The sequence below is a fragment of the Pseudochaenichthys georgianus genome, chromosome 18, assembly GCF_902827115.2.
Source record: "Pseudochaenichthys georgianus chromosome 18, fPseGeo1.2, whole genome shotgun sequence".
In the NCBI taxonomy this organism is placed as follows: domain Eukaryota; kingdom Metazoa; phylum Chordata; class Actinopteri; order Perciformes; family Channichthyidae; genus Pseudochaenichthys; species Pseudochaenichthys georgianus.
Window position 1 is genome coordinate 8,287,859 of NC_047520.1, and position 24,102 is coordinate 8,311,960.

At 41.2% G+C, this 24,102-nt stretch overlaps 1 protein-coding gene across 4 annotated transcripts in view; it reads right to left on the reverse strand.

Annotated features, from left to right (window-relative positions):
• arap2 (ArfGAP with RhoGAP domain, ankyrin repeat and PH domain 2) overlaps positions 1 to 24,102 on the reverse strand; it is a 144,474-nt gene that overhangs the window by 105,749 nt on the left and 14,623 nt on the right. For 3 of the 4 annotated variants that reach the window (XR_011644971.1, XM_034105732.2, XM_034105728.2), the window contains exons 2-8: positions 15,982 to 16,862; positions 14,397 to 14,479; positions 11,352 to 11,428; positions 10,988 to 11,052; positions 9,997 to 10,338; positions 8,735 to 8,804; positions 1,669 to 1,789 (exon numbers count right to left, since the gene is read on the reverse strand). Coding sequence is in view for 3 of the 4 variants with exons in the window: in XM_034105732.2 (XP_033961623.1) it covers positions 1,669 to 1,789; positions 8,735 to 8,804; positions 9,997 to 10,338; positions 10,988 to 11,052; positions 11,352 to 11,428; positions 14,397 to 14,479; positions 15,982 to 16,799 (1,576 nt within the window). In the remaining variant the exon portion in view is untranslated. Of the gene's footprint in view, positions 1 to 1,668; positions 1,790 to 8,734; positions 8,805 to 9,996; positions 10,339 to 10,987; positions 11,053 to 11,351; positions 11,429 to 14,396; positions 14,480 to 15,981; positions 16,863 to 22,069; positions 22,274 to 24,102 lie in introns of those variants that run through there. The other variant, XM_034105730.2, reaches the window with a different exon arrangement.

Below are 24,102 nucleotides of genomic sequence, written 5' to 3' on the forward strand. Positions count from 1 at the left end.
TAACAAGAAAAAGATAAAAGATTAATAAAAACAAGAGTTTTAGCTGTTGATGAGTTGCTTTTCAAGAACAATTGTGTGCAACTTGCCTCAGTTTAACACACAGGATTTTGAGAAACTCATATTATATGAGTTCTGCTTAACAATGAGCAATAAACCACCAGTATTATCCAGAGCAATCAGCAGATGCTCATTATCTATGATGTGTATGTCAAGTATTGATAATTATATTCGTAGACGTCAATAACTCGCAAAAGGGCCTTAATGATCTCAAAGATCCTTCTATGCCCTCACATCTCTCAAACTGTACCGCAGAATGAGTCAAAGGTCCATAATCATGCAAAACTCTCCGATGTGACTCATCCGCGGGAAACCAAAGGGCGGCCAGCATCTGATCCCAGAGATGGACCGTCGATTAGTGTGTGAGCAATCCTGAGCTGCGTAATAGACTGCCATCAAACAGGAGGTGAGGAGAGGGAAGTGCTCCTTTCCCCTCTCATTAACGCCGACACAAAGAATCCAGCTAAAAGACGAGGAGCAGAGACTACTCTTTCTTCGTTTTGTCTGACAGAAGGATGAAGAGAGGAAGGAGGAGTGGGACTATTAAAAGGACAGGTCCTGGGAGATTTGTGAATTAGTTCATTTACATAGAATTATATTCACAGAACTATTTATTCTGAAAAAAAACATTGAGGCCTTTTGAGAAATATGCCTATTTGTTTACTTTTCATTAAGATGAATGTGTATTTGAGGTAGGGTCAATACCTGTTTAGCCTAGCTTAGCATAGAAACTGGAAGCAGGGGAAAACCAAGCCCCCAGGAAGTGCGCCGGACTCCGAGGAAAATATTCGTGGTGGCCAAACGGCGGTACTACACTTCTGTACACCACCTCTGCATTATGAACACGGATCTATCCCACGGGACAGCGCCGCCCGTCACGTTCATGTGACGTGTTCAGTACTATATAAGTTTTACCTTTATCCATGGATGCCCAATAAGAACGGATTATATGATTATATGAATACTTTCGTGACGTTTCGCTCTCTCAAAAGTTGGGCCATTTTGTCTTCATGCGCCAATGAGCAACTCTCATAGGAATGAACTAGGCCCCGCCTCCCACTCTGTACCCAGTTCTTATTATACATCCACGGGGAAAACAGACCTACTAACTTAGACATACACAAAGTCATACACCCTGTGTGTTGAGTAGTTGCAACAGATAGGACAGGGTAAATTGTGTGTTGCCATTTTTACTTTCTGAACAATGGCTACTGTTATTACTTAGCTAATATGTTAGCGAGCAACTTTCCTTGAAAGCACAAACTTTCAAAACAACATATTAGGGATCTTGCAAGTTCTTGGAAGACAATATATTTGTGTTATTCTTACAAATCCAGGCAAGCTGTTTTAGCTCAACTGTAATCGTTATGCTTTGCTAGGCTACAAACAACAACAGACATGAAATTGTCTTTTATCACGCTCTAAAAGAAGACACATTTCCTAGAATGTAGAGTAAACAATTTCTTAATATATGGGTACCTTGCAAAATGAATTTTGAGTAATGTAAAATATATAATAACATTGAAAATATCCTTTGAAAGAGGAGTACAGAATGAGCGGCAGAAAGAGGACTGCGAAAAGCAGAAAAAGAATATGAAGCATTTGTCCTACCTTCTCTTTCAGCCCGGAAAACGAAAGTCCGAAGCGAGGTAAGCACTTCGAACTTGTTGTCGCCGAGTCCTCGCACCTGTTTGATAGCACTGACCAGGAACGTACCTTTAGAGTACATCTCCTAAACAAAAAGACGCATAAACACACATAAGAGCGCTGATAAAAACCCAAGCAGACACACACAGCTTCACGCATCAGTTCTTATTCCCATTATCTAGATCTTAAGACCCACAATTACCGCATTGTTTGCATCAGTTCATGTGTAATTCTGAGTTGTACACCACTGTCAAGCATCCTCATCCACCTAGAACCATTACCCATCAACCCAGCTTCAAATGTATTTACAGAAATGGCTTCCCTGTTCCTTTTCAAGCAATAATGTTGACGAATGGCTCTTGGGTATTTCAATAAAAAAAAAAGCTGCAGCAGGAATGCAAACAGGAACCATATAGAAACGGCATTCATATGAGCAAGGAAAAATATGTTTTGATGTGGTCTTTGACATTAACACAAATCATTTGAATTATAGACTTGAAATGTGTGGATTTGAAATGGAGCAGGAGGAAACAGCCCGAAAAGTGAATTACAATGCACCGAAGAAGCCAAGAATAACACGTCGTTTGGGTGTTAGGAGACATCATCATAAAACAAATCCACAAGCCGAAAACAAACTTCGCAAATATTTAAAAAGAGACGGGTACGCTAGTGTGGGGATTTGGGTGCAGCACAGGAAGCGCTTGTTGGGTAAACTGGGATTGGATCTGTGTGTGTGTGTGTGAGCGTGTGTATGTGTAACTGTGTATATATTGTTTCATTACCCACATGTTATCCCTGAGCAGCTCTAGAGGAGGCATCTAAACAAGGAGGATGTTGCACTGGAGGCTTCATGACCCTTTTTACAACCTCCCTTGACAAAGCAATTAAAGTACGAGGTCATTGTCAATATAAAGAGGAGACGGAAGGGGCATATAAACAAGGAATCAAGCGTCAGTAGTATCACTTCTAAGGAAGCAAGGACAGAAGAGGACTGCCATGGAATCGGTATTCAAACCGTAATGTGGTTAGAGTAACAGAGAAATGGCCTTAAAGTAGTTTGAAATGAGCTGAGAACGTGTCAGATTGTGTTCCTGCAATCGAGTCAACCGGCGGAGAGTACATTACGCTTCTGTAGCGGCGGGAAAATCACCGGGTTGTAAAAAAGAAAAGGGTCGTCGCAGACATTGCCGATAATGTCCTTATTATTGCAAGGAATGAGAAAAAACCTCCCTTCCCTGAAGCTTTTCAACAAGCTTGACCTGAATTCCTGATTGTTGTAATGGATTGTGGGGATTGCCATGCACAGTACTGTATATTTACTCTACTGTCGAGTGCGAAAGGAAGGGAAGACAAAAGGATGGATCTTGGAAAGAAAAGGAAGTGAACTTCTGACTCCCTCTTGCCATTCTTAATCAAGCCGGTGACCTTGACAGCCACAAAAGCCTATTTCTAGAGACAGTAGAGCCAAAAATATACACCAGCAAGTGCAGTCAGTTAGGGAGAGCGGGGGCGGAGGCAGGGATGGATGGAGGGAGGGAGGGGGGCGTGAAATTTGAAAAAGAAGAGAATTAGGTTTGTGTGAAAGGCCAAGGAGAGGACTGAGGAAAAGAAACACAATAGAGAAAAGATCAAAAGTATTACATAATCCGAAAAAGAAAGGGTTACGGATAGAAGAGAAACATCATGTCGGAATAAGGAGGCCAGAAAGGGGTCAGCGTGGGGCCCTTCTCATAATAAGACAGGATGTTAACAATGGCAAGAAGTGGCTCAACCTAATTACCGACATTCAGCATCGTGCGTTTATCTCCTCAGGAGTTTCACACTAATGTCTCTTTCGCTCTCTAATTTTAGATAGAAGTTAAAGGAAGGTGAGGAAAAGAGGAAGCACGCGGCTGATAATTATACCTCGGTACGGGTTAACGATAATTCATTGCTTTAATTCTACTTTTGAGGGTCATGGAGGAGAGAGCTGTTTAATTGCGAGTTGTGCATCTGTAAATACCTCGATAGGCAACGAGAGACGAGGAAAAGAGGAGCGGTCAGACACCTCGGCCGACCCCCCCCCCCCCACACACACAGTGTTTATAGACTAATCTCTAGAGAGCGGACTGTCAAAGAAGCAATGAGGCCTAACTATCTCTCTTTCTCCAACAGACTCACCTGCCTCGCCTCCCTCTGCCAAACATCTCCTTTCCCCCTCACTCTGACCTCCCTCCCACTCCTCTCATTCTAGCCGTTCCCTATCAAAACCGTATGTCATGTCACTTCTTCGTCGAAGAGACTATTTCATGTGGATAACCATGTCTCTTTTCTTCTCAAAAAACCAACCTGGTAAACTTCAGGAAACAATTAAAGCAGAGCAATTGAGCTAAGACCTTTAATAATGAAGGCAGCGTGTAGAGAAAGCAGGGAGGAGGCTGAAGAGGCGGGAAAGAGTTTTCACCACCAGCACGGAGTTCAGGTTCTGGCATCTCAAAGCAGAGGGTTTGCAATGGAGGCATGAGGACACCAACTGGTTGGAGCGGAGCACTGCACCTTAGAGATATTGCCTGTAGAAAGCAATGCGTCCTTCCTCAGTGTTTCACCAAGTAGGGTGCCTCGAGGACTTTAAAGAGGCTGCTTCCAGGCAGAGCTGTGTTCCTAGGGAATTAGTCTACATTAAGTCTTCATAGTGCGATTGAGAGGACTTGTGAGTCCCTGAACGCTGCAATGGGTCAAAAGGCTTTTTACAGTGTAACCAAATAATTCAGATTAAATATTTAAATAGTAAAGCCTGTGGGCATCTTTCTTTCTTTAACATTTCACGAGTTGATATGGGCAAAAACAAAGATTTAGGGTTATGCTTAAACATGCATTTGATTGTTAGCCACCTGGGGGCAGTGTTGCAAACATGTACATGTCACCTTATACTGTAATGTTGATATTGTTAGCATTATAGCAAAAAATGGCTTATATATGCAAAGAAAGTAATAGTTTGAAGTCCTGTTTTTGTTCACCTGATGAGTCCAAGTCCACTCTCTTTGAGTTCAGTTTGGCCAACTTATGAGAATTAAGTCTGCCTCTTTCGCAGGTAAATGCTTTGTGAGCGTGTGGCTAACTGTGTCAGCTAATAAGCCCCTGGCAATAGCTCTTAACAACTCAATGCTGTAAAATCTACATCAAGAGTAGCACTAATATGGATTCAAATGGTGAGAACATTGACATCATTTAAGATTATTTACAACAGCTAGATGTGCTGCATACTTTTCACACAGAAATAATACAAAGTAAACATTTGGAGTGTTACAAGTGTTACACTAAGTGTCAGCAAGGGCAACTTGGGAAGACACAGGAGGGAGTAAGCAGAGGAGCTTTCAGGCTTGGAAAGAGAGAGCTTTGCAGACAGACAATCATGGAGACTGATACACTCAAAGACTGATCCCCGATCCTAAAACCTCAGCTCCCCTATGGCCTGCTATTCAGCTTCCACCTCCCTCCCCCACCTTCTCATCCCTTCATCCCTCCCAGCCACCTTCCTCACTTCCTCCCTTTGCTACCCTGAAGCCAGGCTTTGGACTGTTTCTTCACAAACACACACACACAGACACACACGACACCATGTCGGTACCCTAAAGACTACCTCTCAGGCCCCAAGCGTTCTCCCAAGTCAATCTGGGTGTTGATGAAATCAGGCGAAAGGAGTGATTGATGTGGCAGATTGGATACAGCGCTGCAGAGAGGGAGAAGTGAGACCGAGGATCTCGCTACTCTCCCACGCCACCTCAGCTACCCCCGATGATGACATCATGGCGGCCAGAGACCTTCAAGCTGGGACTGCGATTAAGTGCGATTACTTCTGTCTGGGGTTGACAGATCTCAGAGGTTTTTAACTACGGAAAGAGTTTTCTGGGGTAGTTTAAAGTTTGAGAAAGAGAACAAGCATGGGAATATTAAAATAGTGGAGGTGTGTGTTGTTTTGGTGCATACAGTAGTAAAGATTGAAAACATAAAAAACAATATCTTTGCTGGTTTTTCATATAAGAGATAAAAGTCTGGATCCTATCTATACAAGTTAGCTAACATTAGATGCAACATTATATGATTGCAGTATGTATGTATTATTAGTAATAATACATACATACTGCAATCATATAATACTTGTGTGTGTGTGTGTGTATATATATATATATAACACATGTCATGGTATTTTGGGTTAACATATGTCAAGGTGTAATGAGGCAAAGTAAGCCTGAGTAATTCTGACTCACTTTGTCTGCATCTATTATATCTATTTATTACACTATACAGTAATAGTTCTACTTTACATTATTTCATTTCAATTTTAAATTATTTATTGTTCTTTCTCCTAGAACTCACTTGCAATATTGCTCAGTTTTAAGTCTTGTTTTTGAGAAGTATACTGTCTGATGCTTTGTTGGCAGACACCTAAGAGTTTCATTGCCAAAACTCTGCCATAGTTATCGAGCATATGACAAATAAACCCTTTGGAATATTTAAAAACGGGCATTACACTTCAAATGAGCTGGCAAACCTGCTTCTAGTTGTAGCACTTCAATATGAAAAATGCATAGTGGCTCATCCACTTGGAAATGTAATGATCCGATAATCAATACACCTGAAGTGAGATCAATTGTGAATGTTTTGTAACCCTTCAACATAATGACAACAACACGGGATGACAAATGACTTGTGAACTGAGCAGTGGAGCTTGTGGTCTGCACTCTGTGTAGCAGCACATGCATGTCTCTGCACTGGGAGGCAAAGAAAGCCAGCAACTCATATTTCAATTCCTGACATAAAGCGGTGCTGAGAGACTCCCTGTCTGTCCATGCAATTTCCTTGTACCCCCACGCTGGCTCTGGAGGTGGCACGCGGGGCCTCAGCTGGATGCATAACGCGAGGATGACAGAGAGATTGTACTCGACCTCTCCGCTCACATGATGAAGCCTCCTCAGAGGAGAGTCACATTGGCAGGGTGACTTTAAAAAGTCTAACAACAATCTCTCACACACACAAAGGCAAACTTTCATCTTTCTAAAAAAAAGTGCAGTGCCTTCGCCGACAGTGACACGCAGTATAAAGTGCTGACTCGTCGACCTCCCTGCTGATTCCCGCCGCGCTGGCGATGGAGTGTGTCATGACAAATAAAGCAACCAATTCAAAGGATAGAGAAACCAAAGGAAAAGAGATAGAGGCCTGGGAGCGAGAGAGCGTGGAGGGCTATAATTAGTAGGTGATTAACGAGCGGGCATCAGACAGGTCCCACATCATTGATTGTGATGTTGTGCGTTGCTGCTGCAGCGAAAACGAGCTGGCCCTGAAAAGGGGCGCTGAGGTCACCGCTCACACACACACACACACACACACACACAGAAATGTGTTTGTTCTTGGTGCAAAATACATCCAATGGTCATTAGCACAGACATGAAGGTAAAGCACATTATGTCAGCGAGGTTATGGCCGCTTGAGATTCGCTGGAGAACACAGAATTCATGCATTCAAAGTATTTTTATTGCAAAGGATAAAGCCAGGGTTTATGGAAGCTTCTGGATACAAAGAATAATACTCAACAGTTTGACAAAGCTTCCTGTTCATTATCAATTCTCTAAGCGTAGTTTGAAAAGTAGTTGAATGTGCTTTCTATGTTGAATGAATGCCATTAAACACATATACAATATGTACACACTAGGGTGTAACGGTATCCGTATTCGTCACGGTTCGGACGTCACGGCTTTTTCTTGTTGTACCGAACCGTGACCCCCAAACCGAGGTACGAACCGAACCGTGCCTTCTGTGAACCGTTACACCCCGAGTGCACACTTATACAATCTTATCTACATTCATTGTTGTCAGATGTTGTCTCATTGTTACGTGATGATGCCGTTTGAGGGCAGATTGATTTACATTACGCTCGATATGTAATTAGTACCGACTGAAACATGTCTGTACATATTTAATAATCTAAATGTGGTATCAAGAGCTCGGTTGTGATTGTTGCCGAAATGCTCTTTGATCAGATGTTTCCCAAACCCTTTTTCAATCTAAGAGTATAATATGCGAAGAAGACATTTAAAGAATTACCATTTTAAAATACATCATTCTAAATAATTAATGAAGGTAATGGAGGCTGCAAAATAACAAATAATCACAATGGATATCTGTGATATAAAGTATTTTGACTGTCTGTTTTCCTATTGTGTGCTGAAGAATGCTAAAGGGTTCAGTAGCTCATCGTCATGAGAAAGGCTATCTTGAGTGACAGAAAGTACAACAACCTGGAATATCCTACAAGTATTCAGACACATACTTTTGGCTGACATGACAAATATGATGTCTCTTGTAGTTTATTTACCTTCATTAGGGTTAGGTTTCTATTGTGTTATATTCTAAGGATTTAAAGCAATTGATCCACAGCAGTCATTTCTTATACTGTACTATGTTGTCTTGATTCAAATTGGCAGCTAAAAATAGTTAGTTGGCTAAAAACAAAACGTTTCCAGGCTAAACATGTGGAGTTAGAACTGCCATCCTCCCTGCATCTCCTCCCTAGTGTCTGCTTCCATACCCTCAGCTAACCCCGACTCTTTCTCCCTCCCTGTGATGATAAGGCAGGCAGTGCTCGAACTCAACTGTCAGACAGGAGGAGAAATGAGAGAGGTACAGAGGGAGAAAGAAATGCTGAGGGAGGCAAAAAGTGAGGAGTCTTCCCTCTCTCTCTCCTTTTTTCTTTCTGGGGGAAATGGTCAGGTGCCAACATCAATGTACTTTACTGCACGGCTGGGCGGGCACAGAGAGTTGCTAGCCTGCCATGCGTGGCTTAATGTCGCTCTGTCCTTGCCCTCATTCTTTATCCTGCCAAGCTAATGATGATGATGAGGATGAAAACGAGGAGGAGGAGGAGAACACTTAGAAGCTGGCTAAGCGGCTCATGGTATAGGTTTCTGTCACGGGGGAATGCATTTGCTGATGAGGGTGTGGGTGTGTCAGCAGAGGAAGTGTGAACATGCACGTGTGTTTTTCTCTCGCTTACCTTGTCGTTGTTGTAGTAGGCCAGGCTCTCGCCGTCGAATCTCACCCACCGCCTCTGGAAAACACAATTCCTGCAAAGAGAAGGTAGAGGCAAATTCAATTCAGGTGGCGCCTTCGACCCAACTAAACCAGTTCCAAGAGAAATAAGTGAAACAATTCGAAAACCGCCAGGACAGTAAGCAGGTTACAAAATCTGCCCTGAACGGGAACTCATATTTCATCAGGAGTGCCATTGATTCATTAATGTCAGGAGTTGTATCAACAGCTGTCAATTAGCATAATCAAAACAAATGGGCACTTCCAATTTGAATATTCAACAGCCGGGGGCAGTTTGCCAAACCTATGCAAATCAGGTGGTGAAGGAGAATATGAAATGGGAGTAAATGATTGATAGCTCCGGTTTTGAGTGGAACTGAAAGACTCGCAAAGAAGTAGTGCTTCCAGAAAAAGCCAAACTAAATGAGAGCTGACGTGAATTTCAATCCTACAAGGTTATTTCTTGTCTTCTTTTTTCTGTCCGTTCAATGTGGCCATGTATTATGGATAGATCGGCTTCAGGCTTCCGTATCTAAATGCAATCAATTAGTTTTAAATGGTCATCAATGATAGAAGACACATAGGGGAAGCAGGAAAATATGCAGAATACAAAAAAAAGGGTCTGCAAAGATAACAGGAAGCAGAGGTTGACTTCCTGTGGCGGTGACTTCACGCTCGAGTTGTTTGGGTGAAAGGTTGATAAATAGAGTGAGACCATTCAAGAAGGAGCTGCAGTAAAAGGTTTTATGTACATCACTAATATTACATGGATACTCGGGATGGGAACGATTAATCGAATATTCAAAATTATTCAGGTGTTCGAATATGAGTTTTCTTTTTTTTTGGGAGGGGTGCCTAAGTTGATTACCGTTACCCTAACCCGTTATGTTGTTCGTGTATGATCCCTCTTTAATTTAAAAACCAAGTTATGTTTTAAGCATGAAAGCTGTAGGCCTATAGCTGTCAACTGTTCAAACTGTGATCACCAGTTCAATACATTTGACTAATTCGACTTGGTTTCTATACTTATTTCAACATGTATTTATTTTTTATGTCAACATTTCTCCCACATTTTTTTATAGGATATGTACATTTCGGTTAATCGGTTAACCGTTTTTTTGGGGGTCGAATATTCGAATATACATTTGCTTTCAAATTCCCATCCCTAATGGATACAAATGAATTTCTCTAACCACAGTCACCTTTTTTAGGAGTGCTGTTACCTACCCTTGAGGCGACAGCTTGTCCAGCCATCCCACTTTGAGCACCTGGTGTTTGGGGGCTCCATAGAAGCATGCGTACGGAGAAATATCAGGAAGTGCATTTCCCACAGCCTCTGCGGGATCGGCGTAGAGGTCACACTCCACCATGATTAAAGATCCATCCTCAGGGCCAGAGGCTGCTGATCCCACAGCAGGAGCGTCAGGGGTGACGGGGGAACTTTGGTCCAAACTGACCATGCTAGCACACTCATCCACAGTGGAGTATTCCTCTTGGTAAGGGTCTGGGATAGTTGGAGCAGGGGGAATGTCAAGGTCCTTGGATTTCTTCCTTTTAGGTGGCTTTTTTCTGTTGGAGCATACAGTAGGTGTTGTTAGAGGAGCTGTTGGACATTTTAGGGATTACTTATCAGTCAGTTAAGAACACTGTCCTCTTAGCTTAGTCTATGCTAAAGTAGGTCTTACAACACTTTGTTGCTTGAGTTTCAAAAGGAGATGGGTGCTGGCTGGGACTATTTTTGCTGAACAACAGGAAGTCATTGCACCCGGCCAAGACATTTTCGAGTTTTACCACCCTGTAAAACCACAGTTTATTTTTAGATCTCTGGTTAGCTACACAGCCACAAAGTGTTAATACAAAATAAAAAAGGGCTAGAAAATCTCATTTAACTCTCAGCATTAGAGCGAATAAGCGTGTTTCCTAAAATGTCATACTACCCCTTTAAAAATGATTAGTTTCAATTGAAATGTATAATTATTGACCAAAAATGACTTACGATGCAACTTTATCATGTTTTCTAAGTAACATGGTTGTTTTCTAAATGTAGCCCATCATATACTGTATGACCGCGATACATGATCAAATCGAATGAATGTTTGCAATGTGTACACCGTTTGTATCGCTAAATCTTGTGGTGAGCACTTTCCGTTTTGAACATCTAAATTATTATTTATACATCTACAGTGTGGGCCAGCGGCGTTACATCAGCATACCGTACCTGTGTTTCTTCTGTTTTATCTTGTCTTTAAAACCCTTCTGTAAGCCTTCTTTAGGGCCGAGGTCCTGCAGAGCACAGAGGAGATTAACATCAGATGAGAACAAAGTGTCCGTCTTACACCGTTATCATGCTGCTGTGCTAAGCTATGTTAACTTTAGTGGCTAGGTGACATTTCCATTAACCTCAGGGGGACAAACTGAAACAAGCACATTTCCACTCGGCTGTGTGTCCACGGTGACAACATTAACACAGAGTGAGGAAGTTTGCTCTGCGGTTGAAACGCCACTGATAGATCTGAGAAATGTCTGTTCCTCTTTGGCGAGCTGCTACTCACTGTCAGCGAGCGGGGGGTGCGTTGTCTTACCGCAGTGCTTTCGGGGTTGTTGTACAGGAACATTTCTCCATAGGGAGCGATTGGCGTCAAGGTTCTTTGAAGTGGAGCTAAAAAGGACACAGGAATAAAATAGTAGTTTTGTCATAGCATTGGAACTTGCAGTATGACGGCCTAAACATGAAAGTAAGTAATAGGATTGTTCCAGTTCAATTTAAAATCACTCAAATGTTATAGTGGCTTTTGATTAAACCAACGCATTGATCTGAATAAAATCGTGCCAACCCCTTGATGCATGTAAACCAATTAAATGTTGTTTTTCCCCATCTCTCTGCTTCGGCCTTCTGCTTTTCCCCCAACTGGGAGTAGGATCCTCCTCAGTCTGCCTCAAACAGACGGAGGCTCTGCCAAGGCCATTTCTCTGTCTCGCTTCCTGCAGGGACCGTGTGCGGTGGTCGTTGGAAGAGAAGAAGAAAAGCGGAGAGACTGTGGCCAGACACCATTAGTCTGGAGACCCCAGGCCACCCTTGCCAATGCCTGTCACTGTGAAAAATGACACCGCCCTCTCCTGAGTATTGCGAGGAGGCCAAAAAGACACCGCCACGGGGCTAGACACACATAGACACTGGCGGAGAGGCAGATAGCTGCGCGGGCGGAGATCGAAAGACACATAAAAATGCCTCTAGACAAACGCAGACATAAAAAGGATGGACAGTCAAATAAGTAGTGGAAAATACTCCCGTACTGATGTGGATGTGCTGCTTTTTGAGACAATGCAGGCCATTACAGAAGGGCACAAACGGCATGTTGTGGTGTAAGAAAGCCAACACGTTAGCGTAATAAGTGTGCTTGTTTATTGCTTTATAAATGACATCATCTGTCTGCGAATCAGCACGACCATGTTTACTTTCAGTTTGTGAACATTAAGAGAACAGTGTTTTTCTCTTAACCGTTCATCTCAATTATCTCTGTTGGCTGTGCGTAAAGGACCATAAGGACCACATAAGGACCACAGCCTAAATAAATCACCATAGCTGTATAAGTATTGTCTTTAAATTGGGACACATTCATATCGTGAGCCAACTTGGAGACCCCATCTCCTTTATAACTGGGCTTGGTAAACTCTTTGATGGGGTCAGTTAACTTGATGATCGACTACACTCCAGCGCCGCCGCCCTCTCTGCGGACAGGCTTGTTGGGCAGATAGCAAACCATCAGTCATCATCTATCAGCCGACCTTCAGGCCACTCGCAATTCTCTCCGGCAGCCTGCCGGACGCAACTGTACTCAATGTCGGATTCCCTCTATACTTTAGTCTTCAGTTGCTGCCTTGGTTTCTTTATCTGCTCCTGACCAGACCCTCTCTCAAGTCGCCATCTTGGAAGGTGCCGCCATGAGTTTGGAGATTCTGAGGGGATTGATTTGATTGTGAATGAAGCCTCCGTGTATTTAATGTGCGGGAGGGAAAGGTCGGTTTGTTATTGTCACGCTCACACTCTGCATTGAGGAAATACAGCTACCACAACCTGAATTTAAATTAGTCAAATGAGTGTTTATTATTTAAGGGAAAGCTTGCCTAGCTTCACGGCTGAGTAGTGAGAACAGTTTTAATCTAGCTTTTAGATCTGGGAAGGTGACATTTCTCAACACACAAATTATAATAAACAAAAACTGTCGCTTTTCAGCACGAGTCATTTGTCTTGTTCGTTCTGAGGTGTGACTTAGCACTAAAAGTGAAGTCGTGCTGTCAGTGTGATATGTGTGCACCAAGGTGATATCTGTCAACACCCCACAATGTCACACAAACCAGCTTACACACAGGTTAAATAGGGAAGTGCAATGAACTTTGTGTAAATGCCATTGCATGATCAAATGCCATTGACTGGTAAAGCTCGTGATATACTTAGCGTGCTATGTAGCAGCTGAAAAGAACTAGACAGATATGTTCTTAATTACAATTCTGTGAGCATTTGACGTTAAGTTCTCATTGAATACTGTGAGACTACACTGCTCCTTTTTACTCAAGTTTTGGATGAACTTCAAATATGCTCGGTTAAAATGATATGTCAAATATTGCCTTGCTAGATGTCGCTGTGAAGGGAGCTTTAGCTCGCTAGTGGAGCTCCCCATCTCCCTGCTCGGGGACCGTCTTGGCTCCCTCTCTTCCTCCAGTCTCGCAGACTGTTTTGCATCCGTCTCCTCTTCCTTCCTCCCAACACACTTCACTGTCTTGATGCTTTCTCAAGTCTCACTCCGTCTTGTTCCATACGGAGAAAAAGTTGGAAAAAACAAGGCCTGCCAAGAGACTGCTGCGGTAAAGGTACAGCGGAACGAGCAGCGAAGGGGAAGCGGGGGGAAACGTGAGGGGAGTTTAAGTGAAGAAAACGGACGTTGATATGCCGCAGGAGAAGATGTCACAATGCGGACAAATATTCCACCAATAAGACTGACATGTTCTCATGTTTTACACACAGTCATACAGACTGTTAAAAAACACAGAACCAATATTTTATTTTAAACACAAATTAATGATATGTTTTAAATTATGTTTAATAAGAGTTCGGGTTATGTCAAAAGTGCGTGAGATACTTAAAAAGCCCTTATTATTATTATTATTTATTTTTAAAGTATTTTTATGTGTATCTATTTGTGTAATATGTGTTTTAATGTTATAATCCCGGGTGAAACATTTTACCTAAGCACAAAATCAGCTCACGTATTATCTCGTCAGATGAGGGTCGAGGAAGCCCAGAAAATACAACGAGAAGAGAACAAAATGCAAAACATATTTGTTCTACAAGCCTGTGTGTTGTTAGCAAAGTTAAACAACTTCTACAAAACTTTGGAGAGCCGGGCGACAGGAATACACATTGGGGTCTCGCTGGGGACGAGATGTAAGAGAGTATATTCCCTGTGAGAAGTGCGCTTGAAATTAGGGAGGGGCCCTTTCCCATAACACAGCCAACTCACACACACAAACGTGTCTCCTCTACCTTCTTTCATCCGGGCAAACAAGAGCACTTCTACGGTGGAATGAAATATTCATGGCGGAGATGAAGCAGCGGAGAGACGCCGTACCTTTCTGTATGCCGTTTGCACCGGTGGGACCCTCGGAGCCGGTGAGGTGTTCGAGGCTGGTTGTTTGCGCCGGCGCTGCGCTCCTGAGGAGGAAGAGAAATCAGCGGATTACAACCACCGACCCCGACGTGGGAGAAACAGGTTTACTCGTAAAGGCCTTCGGAAGAGAGAACTCTGGAAGTTAGTTTCCCAGGTCAAGAAGAAGAATGTATATAGCACGAGAAAGGGTAATGTACGTGGAAGGCAGAGTTGAATATGAAAGGTCTCCATTAGTGTAAATCTGAATGCAGAGGGAAACTCCTGTTTTCATATTCATTCATGCGATGGAAGCGAGTAGATGTATGTCTCCAGGTGCTTCTCGCTGTGCTCGTCTAACTTGTTTGATTAGTTCTCAACTGCTCATAAACTTCCATCAAGTCAAACTTTATGCTCAAAGGAATAGTTTGGAAATACTTCTTGAATGTTGAGAGTTAAGTCGGAGAAATTGATACAACTCGCACTCTATGTATCCGACTTGCAATTATATTTACATTTATATATACAGCCATTTTTTTTTATCTTGGACATTTTTTGTTTAAATTCTAACCTTCATATAACTTTGTTTTTATATAAATGTTATATTTTTATTGCACATTCTTACATCCTAAATATTTATTTATACAACTCTGATAAGACACACATTTCCCCCCGGGAAAAAAGAAGTATTTGTGATTTTGATTCTAATGTTGAGAGCATGTAATTCATCTCTCTGCATCAAAGTGAATGCCCACAGTCCCAGGAGCGGAGATAACTTAGTATATTTACAGTAAAAATCTGTGTTTTACAGCATACTTCCTTAGGTCTAGGTTAAGTTACTGCAGTAGTATACAATACATTCAAATGAACCCCCATATTTAACAGATGAAAGACATTCATTCAATATACGATGATGAAATGTACTACTTTACTTTTGGTCCTGTCTTTTATGCTATAAACTTATTGTACTTTCCCTTGACTATGATTTAAATCAGGGGTGTCAAACTCAAGGCCCGGGGGCCAAATCAGTCCCGCGACTTCATTTCATGCGGCCCCGCAAGAGCTTGCATAGAATATAACATGTTTATTACGGTTACATGCCGATTTACAGAAGCACGTTGCCCATAAACTACATGTCCCACAATGCATCTCACATTTGACTTTTTTCTCTGAACTTGACTTTTCTTTTTAAATCATTTTGTGACATTCTCACTGAAGAGACTTGCAATTATTTTCCCTAGACTTCTGCTTTCAGACGTAGTTAATTATGAAGTTATTACCCTATCCGATAATAATACAATGCAGAGGCAATAATGTAATATAATACATTATTTTATATATATTAAATATTTTTATATAGTCTTTAAGTTACAACCGGCCCTTTGAGTGCAACCATAATGCTGATGTGGCCCGCGATGAAATTGAGTTTGACACCCCTGATTTAAATGCAGGACTTTATCTTGTAACAGAATATTTGTACACTGTGGTACTGCTACCAGAGCAAAATATTTGAGTAATTATTCTAACTATTTCCTAAAGTGTTGGACTGTTACTTTAAGATAACAGTTACCTGTCCTGAGGTGGCAGTGTGGGCTGATTGGGGATCTGAGGGACGGGACGGTGCCTCAGCCGGTAGGAGCGAGTGAGCCGTGGACCAACAGGAACCTTAAAACTGGGCTGAGCCTCGTAGATGGAGTTTTCCACCATATTCCCTTGAAAAACCCAATTGTCTTCAGTGAGCGATGGGTGGGGGCCGTCAGCCAGACAGGGGAAGGAGTCGGTGCTGGATAGAGACGGGTTCTCTGAGGAAATGTCCCAGTCTGAGGGCATCTCAGATATGGAGAAGAACTCGCTGCTGCTGCTACTGCTGCTTCTGGAAAACACGGAGGTGGGGACACAGGGAGGTTCAGAAGGGGATGTTTGAATATTTTGGGGATCTCGAGGAGCCGGTACAGGCGGACGAACACATCTTCTCTCCGTGACGTCCTCAAATTCTGTTCTCAGTCCGGCTCCAGGAGGCAAAGTCTGACTCCCCTCAAACTCCATCCTCTCCTTTGGCTGTTGGTTGTGACATGAAGACCCCCTCGTTTTATCCTTCAGGAATATACGTCTCGGGTGTGGCACAGGCCTCCTTCCACGCCTCCCGTTCTCTTCATCTTCCTCTCCACCGCTCGGCTGCATCACGCCTAGTGCTTCCAAACTGCGAAGGATGCGCCTCCGATGGCCTGTTGGAAGCACGTTCAGCTCCTGGAGACACTCGTCTGTGAGGTCACTGCAGTCTTCAAGAGATTGATAGCCTCCTTGATGGAAATATGAGGTGTACTGGGACAGGCGGAGGGTGGACAGCCACTCCACAATCTCCTGGCTGGAATCCGGAGGCTCCAACATGATGCTCTGGTCTCAGCTCTGCTGCATCAGGAGGGCCTCTGGAAGGTAGTAGTCAGCTTTAAACTGTAGATACACAAAGAAAGATTTTGAACAACATGCGTAGACTCAAGAGGCTTTTAGTGCCATCGAACTGAACTCAATTTTTGCATGATGCTACTCTTTACCTATGAATCGTTAATTAATTTTTTTTTTTTTTCAACTGTCTTAAAGGCTCTTATAATATAAATTCTACACAAGGTAAACGTATTCAAAGTTGATGAGGTATTAGAGGTTCACTTTGCAGGTGAACATGTAATCAGGGTCAAATTAAACCAGTGGTTCTCAAACTTTTTCTGTCATTCCCCACTTTGAACAGGTGGGCCTTTTCAAGCCCCACCTGTTCCTCATCGCTCCAATAAAATGGTAGGCCAAGCTTAAAATGGTCAAATGTATCGTTCTATAACGGGGTCGCCAACTTTTTTTAGGATGAGAGTTACTTTCAAAAAATAAAACAAGTCGTGAGCTACTTTTACTCCTCTTTTTTGTTTTTTTGCAGTGTATATATTTAGCACATTTTAACATTATTATATGCTACCTTTAACCTTTGAGTGCTGTTTGGGTCTGTGGGACCCGTTTTCAGTGTTTACTAAAATAAAATGTATGCAATTTAATTATTTTAACCTGCTTTATTTGGTGGTGGACGTCACGTCCTCGAGGGTCCGGGGGCATGCACCCCCAGGAAGATTTTTTTTAAATGTTGAAGTTGAATGCATCAATCTGGTGCACTTTGAGCTAGGGCTGCTCAATTAAATCGTATTTTAATCGCAATTACGATTTTGGCTTGCAACTATTATGAAAACAACATAATCGAAATAAAACGATTTAATTTATTTTTTAAATAGGTTTTTCAGTTGAATTATACTTAAAGTTCAGGGTAATCAACTGTTAAAAACATACTTTTCAAAATATTTTCTTCAATAAATTGATGTTTTTCAAAGTAAATGGTTAATCGTTTTTAATAATCGTGATATCAATTATTGACCCAAATAATCGAGATTATGATTTTTGCCATAATCGAGCAGCCCTACTTTGAGCCCAACATGAATTTATGGATACAGCTCTCAACACTCAGATGAAAGGGAGCTGTATACTTTTCAATAATCCAAACATCTTTAGAATATGATCACAACAAATCATTTAAACTTATTTATTCTTATCTTATGTTACCTAGTTAGCATTATTTCTTTTTATTTATGCATATTTGACTAATCACTCCCCTTTTAAACTTTTTACTGTCCTATAGTACACATTGGAATGATTTCTTACTTTATTTTGTACAACTTTATTAAATAGATAAAGGTGTGCTCTCTCTCTTGCTCTCTCGCTCTCTCGCTCCACATTGCTTTTCTTCCCGACTGCAACGCTGTTGTGTGTGTCTGTGAGAGCGTTTCACACGTGTGTATGAGAGATTTTTACCAGTGGCGAGCCTGTCTCTGAGGGCCTAAGATATTCTACAAAATAATATTTAAAAACAAATTATATTTTTCTTTATATATTTCTTTTAAATATGTTTTTAGTAATATTTGTCAATAGTTTTACCAAAAATAACTTGATTAAATTGTATTTAAAATAACATTTCCAAAGAAATAGATCCTTTGAATCTGCCTATTCAGTTTCTGTTTGAATGTGAAGGGTTAAATGAAAGAAGCTCCTCTCTGCGAGTCTGTGAAGACAGGGGCTGATTGGACGTCCAGCTATGAATTCACAGAGGGCCAGCTCAGAGCTATTTAATAGAAGAGTTACGACATCTCCGTTCACTCCAATGGACCACTTTTTTACAGCAATGGCGGATCGTGGAGCCTCTCAATCGTTCCCCGGAAGTTAGCGCCAAGGCTGGCAGAGCTGTGGAGTTGCAGCATAATACACCGTTCGTGACGGACTTTTAAAGGTAAGAAGAAGTTTAAAGATTTATATTGCGGATATTATCAGTACCTCTGATTCAAATGAACATGTGTATTAAAGGATGTCAGTGGATTATCCCTAAATTAGTAGATTTAGGGAACGTTTACAGATAACAGATTAAGCTAGCATACCGAAGCAAGTTAGCAACACACGTTGAACAGCCTTGTAATGGTAAATTCCGTTCTCTTAATGTCATTTCGTCCAACATGTTGAATTAGAGAAGAGGGGCTTCTAAACGGGATTGTATGCGGGGGTGGAGGGAGTTAAATATTAGATAAATATAACTTTGGTGCGTGTAAGAGTGAGTGTTTTTAGCAGAGCCATATTGTGTCCTTGTGATTCTGTTGATTATTACCTGTCTGTATAATGTTGCAGCTCAGCTGATTTTGGATTGATGGCAAAGGGAGAGGCACTTAAGTGAGAGTGAAAACACAAGGTACGTTTAATACTACTGTTTTATATAAGTAAACACCTTATCTCCCCAAGGCATTTCCCATCCAATAGGTGTGCTGTGTGTATAACCCTTTCTCCTGTCTGTTGCTCCCTCTTTCAGCACAAGAACCAGAGGGGGATTCAATGGAGCCTGAATACCTGCACTGAGACCCTCACCCTGCACCCTGAGTCTCAACTCTGTGTTTTTCAAGCCTTTCCCTGTTTTTTTGTATTAAACAAAACATTAAGCTTTCCCAATGGTATGGTTTTCGTTTTATGAAAAAGTGCAAATGCAGTGTTTGTATATAATTACATCACATATTGTGTTGCTGTTGGTCGTGAAATTGCTCCTGCTGACTTGAGCCAGCCATTTTTTCCTCCGCTCTGTGTCAGTGGGGAAGCCGTACATTTGTACTCCTTTCTCTGAGCGATTTGAGCATCCCCAGGCAGCACATCAAACCATGGTGGCTACTCGGAGGCAGCACAGCAAACCAGGACAACACGGAGGAAAAGGCACCGACAAACTGCATGATATGCTATTCAATGTTTATTGAATTCCATGTATTTGCAATGGATGTTCCTAAAACAACACATTTAACATCATCATTATCATCATATGCTGCTAGTCCTGCTGCTGCTGCTAGTCCTTTGATAGTCACCTGTCGGTCTCCTGTCCTTTCTGAAAGCCAAAAAGATGACATTAGTCATTTAGATAACTTGTGTCCTCAATTACCAGGGGATTACTGAAACTACCATGAATTTAAGAAAATGGTAGAAATGAATCTAATCTGAATTTTAAAGCATTACTTTAGATCCCCTCCCTCTAAATGTATCAATACACATTAGAAAGTGATGCTCCTGACTACCATACAAGTTTAAGAAGATAATATTGGTTTGAAAGAATTCAAAGCTATAAATAAACAGCAACAGGCTCTTTAACAAGGCACTGTTAGTAACTTGTAAACTAGTTGTTCACACTAATCCTAATATTATCACTTAATATTAGCAAATTCGATTTTATTTTTTAAAACATATTGATGTAAATACATACACATATCGATTTGTTGTATAAATATTGCAAATCAAAACCTTTATTCACTAATAATTAACAAAAATCGTAGTTCTATCTCCTGTTATCAATGCATTCACATTGCCCGCCATGAACTTCCGGGGAACGATCCTCGTCTACATGAACCACGTGACGATAACCGTTTTTGGACTTCCGGTGTCGTAACTCTTCTATCTATATGGCGCTGGGCCAGCTATAGTAACTGAACGAGAGTAATGTCAAATGACAGTACAATTGACCAATCATATCTTCCCTCTAAATGGGTGGGCTTTATTATCGCGGACTTTATGACAAGTTCCGCCCGCTGTGAAACGTTTCTTGTTTCCATAGCAACAACAACTGTCAACAGCGTAAACTTGCCTTCAAAATAAAAGCATGCAAAATTACACTTAAGACATACAACTGCAACGAAAGTAACAAACACAATGCAATATCCTTTTCAATTTCAAAGAACACAAATTGGGTTATCTACTAGGGATGCCAGCGATTATTCGATTATTCGAATATTCACTACAGTCTCCATAATCGAATATTATTTTTAAAAATCGATTTTATTTATATATTTTTTTTTTTTTTTTTTATGTATTTTTTTTTTTCTGGCTTATTTTCAACCAAAATATATATAAATATATATATATATGCTAATAATAGTAATAGTATTAATAATTGTCATTGGTCACACCACCAGTTTGTTTTACTGTAAACTTGGAGGAAGCCTGCGTGCAGAGCAGACTGCTGCTGCAGCACGCTACACACCGACCCCGCCCCCCCTCTCCCTCACACGTGCGACTAAAGATGAACAAAGCGGTCGAATAATCGATTATTATTCGCCAGGGCTGCCGAATAATCGATTTTGATCATGGTCAGTTTCTGGCAACCCTATTATCTACAGGTGTTGTTTTGTGTGGTAGAGGGTCGCTTTTCATTGATACGTTTTGCACCCCGGGCGGGTCGTTGTTTTGATAATCCACCAGTGTATAAATAATAAATAAATGTGAAAAAAAAATATTTGAATTTTTTTTTTTTTTTTTTAAATAATTTTTTTTTTTTAGCGACCCACCTATCACATCTCTGCGCCCCACCAGTGGGGCGCGCCCCACACTTTGAGAAACGCTGAATTAAACCATCTTTCCACTTCAATTACGAAATGATACCTAATCAGAAAGCAATGTTCAACATTTTGGAAAATACTCTTCACTTTGTTGCCTAGAGTTAGAAAAAAGGATCAATACCACCCATGTCTGTATTGTGTATATGGAATCAAAGCATGGAGATAGCATAATTTAGCTTGGCCTAGCATAAACCAGAAAGGAAGCAGGGAATAAAGTCTGGCTCTGCGCAGTTTACAAAAAGCAATGTGTGAAGGCTGGTTGTGGTTTTAGACTGCAGGAAGACACTACAACAGTCAAGAAGAAAACGCCTTGTTGGTTGTTTTTATTAATGAAATCGATCATAATAGCTGAGCTTTACAAACAGCTGCTGGCATGCAGATGTTTGTATTCTTTGCCCCTGCTTTAAGCGTTTATGCTGTGCTAAAACAACCATGTGTAGCTTTACATGTACCTTGCAGACATGAGATTAACACCGATACTGCCATATAATCTCATTAAAAAAAGCAAACAAGCCTACTTCTTATAATACATACTCCTTTTAAACTCACTCTAAAGATCAAACACATGTACTGCAAATTCAAGAACGGAAACACATAAGCAAATCTAAAAGTTGCAACACTCCTGGATGAAACCGCAGGAAACAGCAATAGCTATGAGGACATAGCATGCTAACATTCAAGTGTGGCTCTACAGTCAGGTTTAGGGAATAGACTTACCTTAAGGTCTGATTTCAAATAACACAAACTGGATTCCAGCAAAAAGGCCAACTGACATATTTGTCTCAAAGGTAGAGTTTGAAAATCCCAGCTTTACATCACAGCTCACTGCCAGCATCATAATAACCCTTTAAAATGGCAAGCTATTGATACATGTCCGTTTCCTGTCTTCATCTTTTCAAAATTGAGCACTGATGAATTGTGAGGCAGAACTGCTCGCTCTCACACACACACACACACACACACACACACACACACACACACACACACACACACACACACACACACACACACACACACACACACACACACACACACACACACACACACACACACACACACACACACACACACACACACACACACACACACACACACACACACACACACACACACACACACACACACACACACACACACACACACACACACACACACACACACACACACGTCTACTTCTCCTTTGGGTTGTAAACCTACAGTGAGAAAGGTATATGAAGTGTTACTTCTGCTTTCTAATAAACACATTCTTGCAGCATGTGTACCCATTTGCATACTTCACTGTGCAAATAATTCACCAAGAGAACATGAACAGGGACTAAACTTTCCATATCTTGAGATTAAATCATCTATTTGAATAGAAATCTGATATGATCGCCAAAACGTTTTCAACTATGCATGCACAAAGACAACATCATTTGGCTCAGAGTGTTAGGAGGACATTAGCCGGGTTTTTTGTTTGGTCAGATTCCTTTTAAACGAGCTTTTTAAAGTTGCTGCTTTGCATTCTTAGTACTTAGCAGCAGTAACAGAATACATGTAAAGGGATTACGTAATCAGAATACAAAAGTAACTTTACAATCATATAAAAAAAGAGTTATTATCAAATTACTGCTGAAGGTTTTAAATGGCATATCATTGAATATGGAATCCTAAAGCCTGTATTAAAAGGCAGTATTTGCATCTTTTTGGAAGTTCAGTCGATGAACAAATGTGTGGTTGCTCTTAATCCATATACTGCACTGTAAAATGAGCATATTGTGTTTCTTTGATTAATTTGTTCTTTCTTTAGTAAGTAGGTTAACCAATGAGTTTAAAAATAGTGTGGGTGTACCAAATACGGTGTATACTCGTGCAGTATGTATTGTTTTTTAAACTGTGGTATGCGGTCATGTGTTTCATCATTGGTCGTAAGACTACTGCATGAATGTACTTGATGAAAGGCATCAACATATCTAGTGTTCTTCTCATTTAAGGTTACATTGTTCTATTATCTTACTGTATGTAACTCTCTTGTTTCTTTTGACTTGTATTTACTTGTATTGCATTTGATAGTGTAATAATACCAAAATAACAGAAATAAATCATGTTTGAATAACTTGTTATAGTGTTACTTAGATTAAATTACCAGTTACACTTTTTTACAAGGACTTAGTAGTTGTGATAGAATACATGCGTTAACTTACCCTCCCAACAGTGCTGAGCACACAGTCCCAGCTTCACACCACCACAGGTCCTTACAATGGGGGTTCACTCCATCAGACCTGCCCAGCTGTGTATTGAAGTGTGAATATGCGGGGACCTGTATTGGCCAACAGCCAGCCCAGGCACACGCCAAAGCCTGCTAGCACATTTGACCTGGACTGCTCCTCATTTCTGTCTTTTAGCGCTTCTACAGTACCCCCACTCACACAACTGCACACAAACACAGAGCTACCCACCAAACACAGCAAACAACATTAAGGGCTGGATATGGGAGTTTTGATCCACAGCTATTGCCTGGTGTCTCACTCCACAGGGTGTTTAGATCAATAGCAAAAAGAGAACTTAACAAGATCAAACGGCTTGCGCTTCCCACTTGGGCCTGGGAACATATGAAGCAGTGTGTGTGCACTCATAAAGATATACAACAACACACACAAACACATTAACACAACTCACTGAAATGCACCAGGATGGAACATATGTGGCTAGATATTGACTAAGACAAAGCATCTTATAAAGGGTAAAGAAAACTAAGATTTACCAGCTTT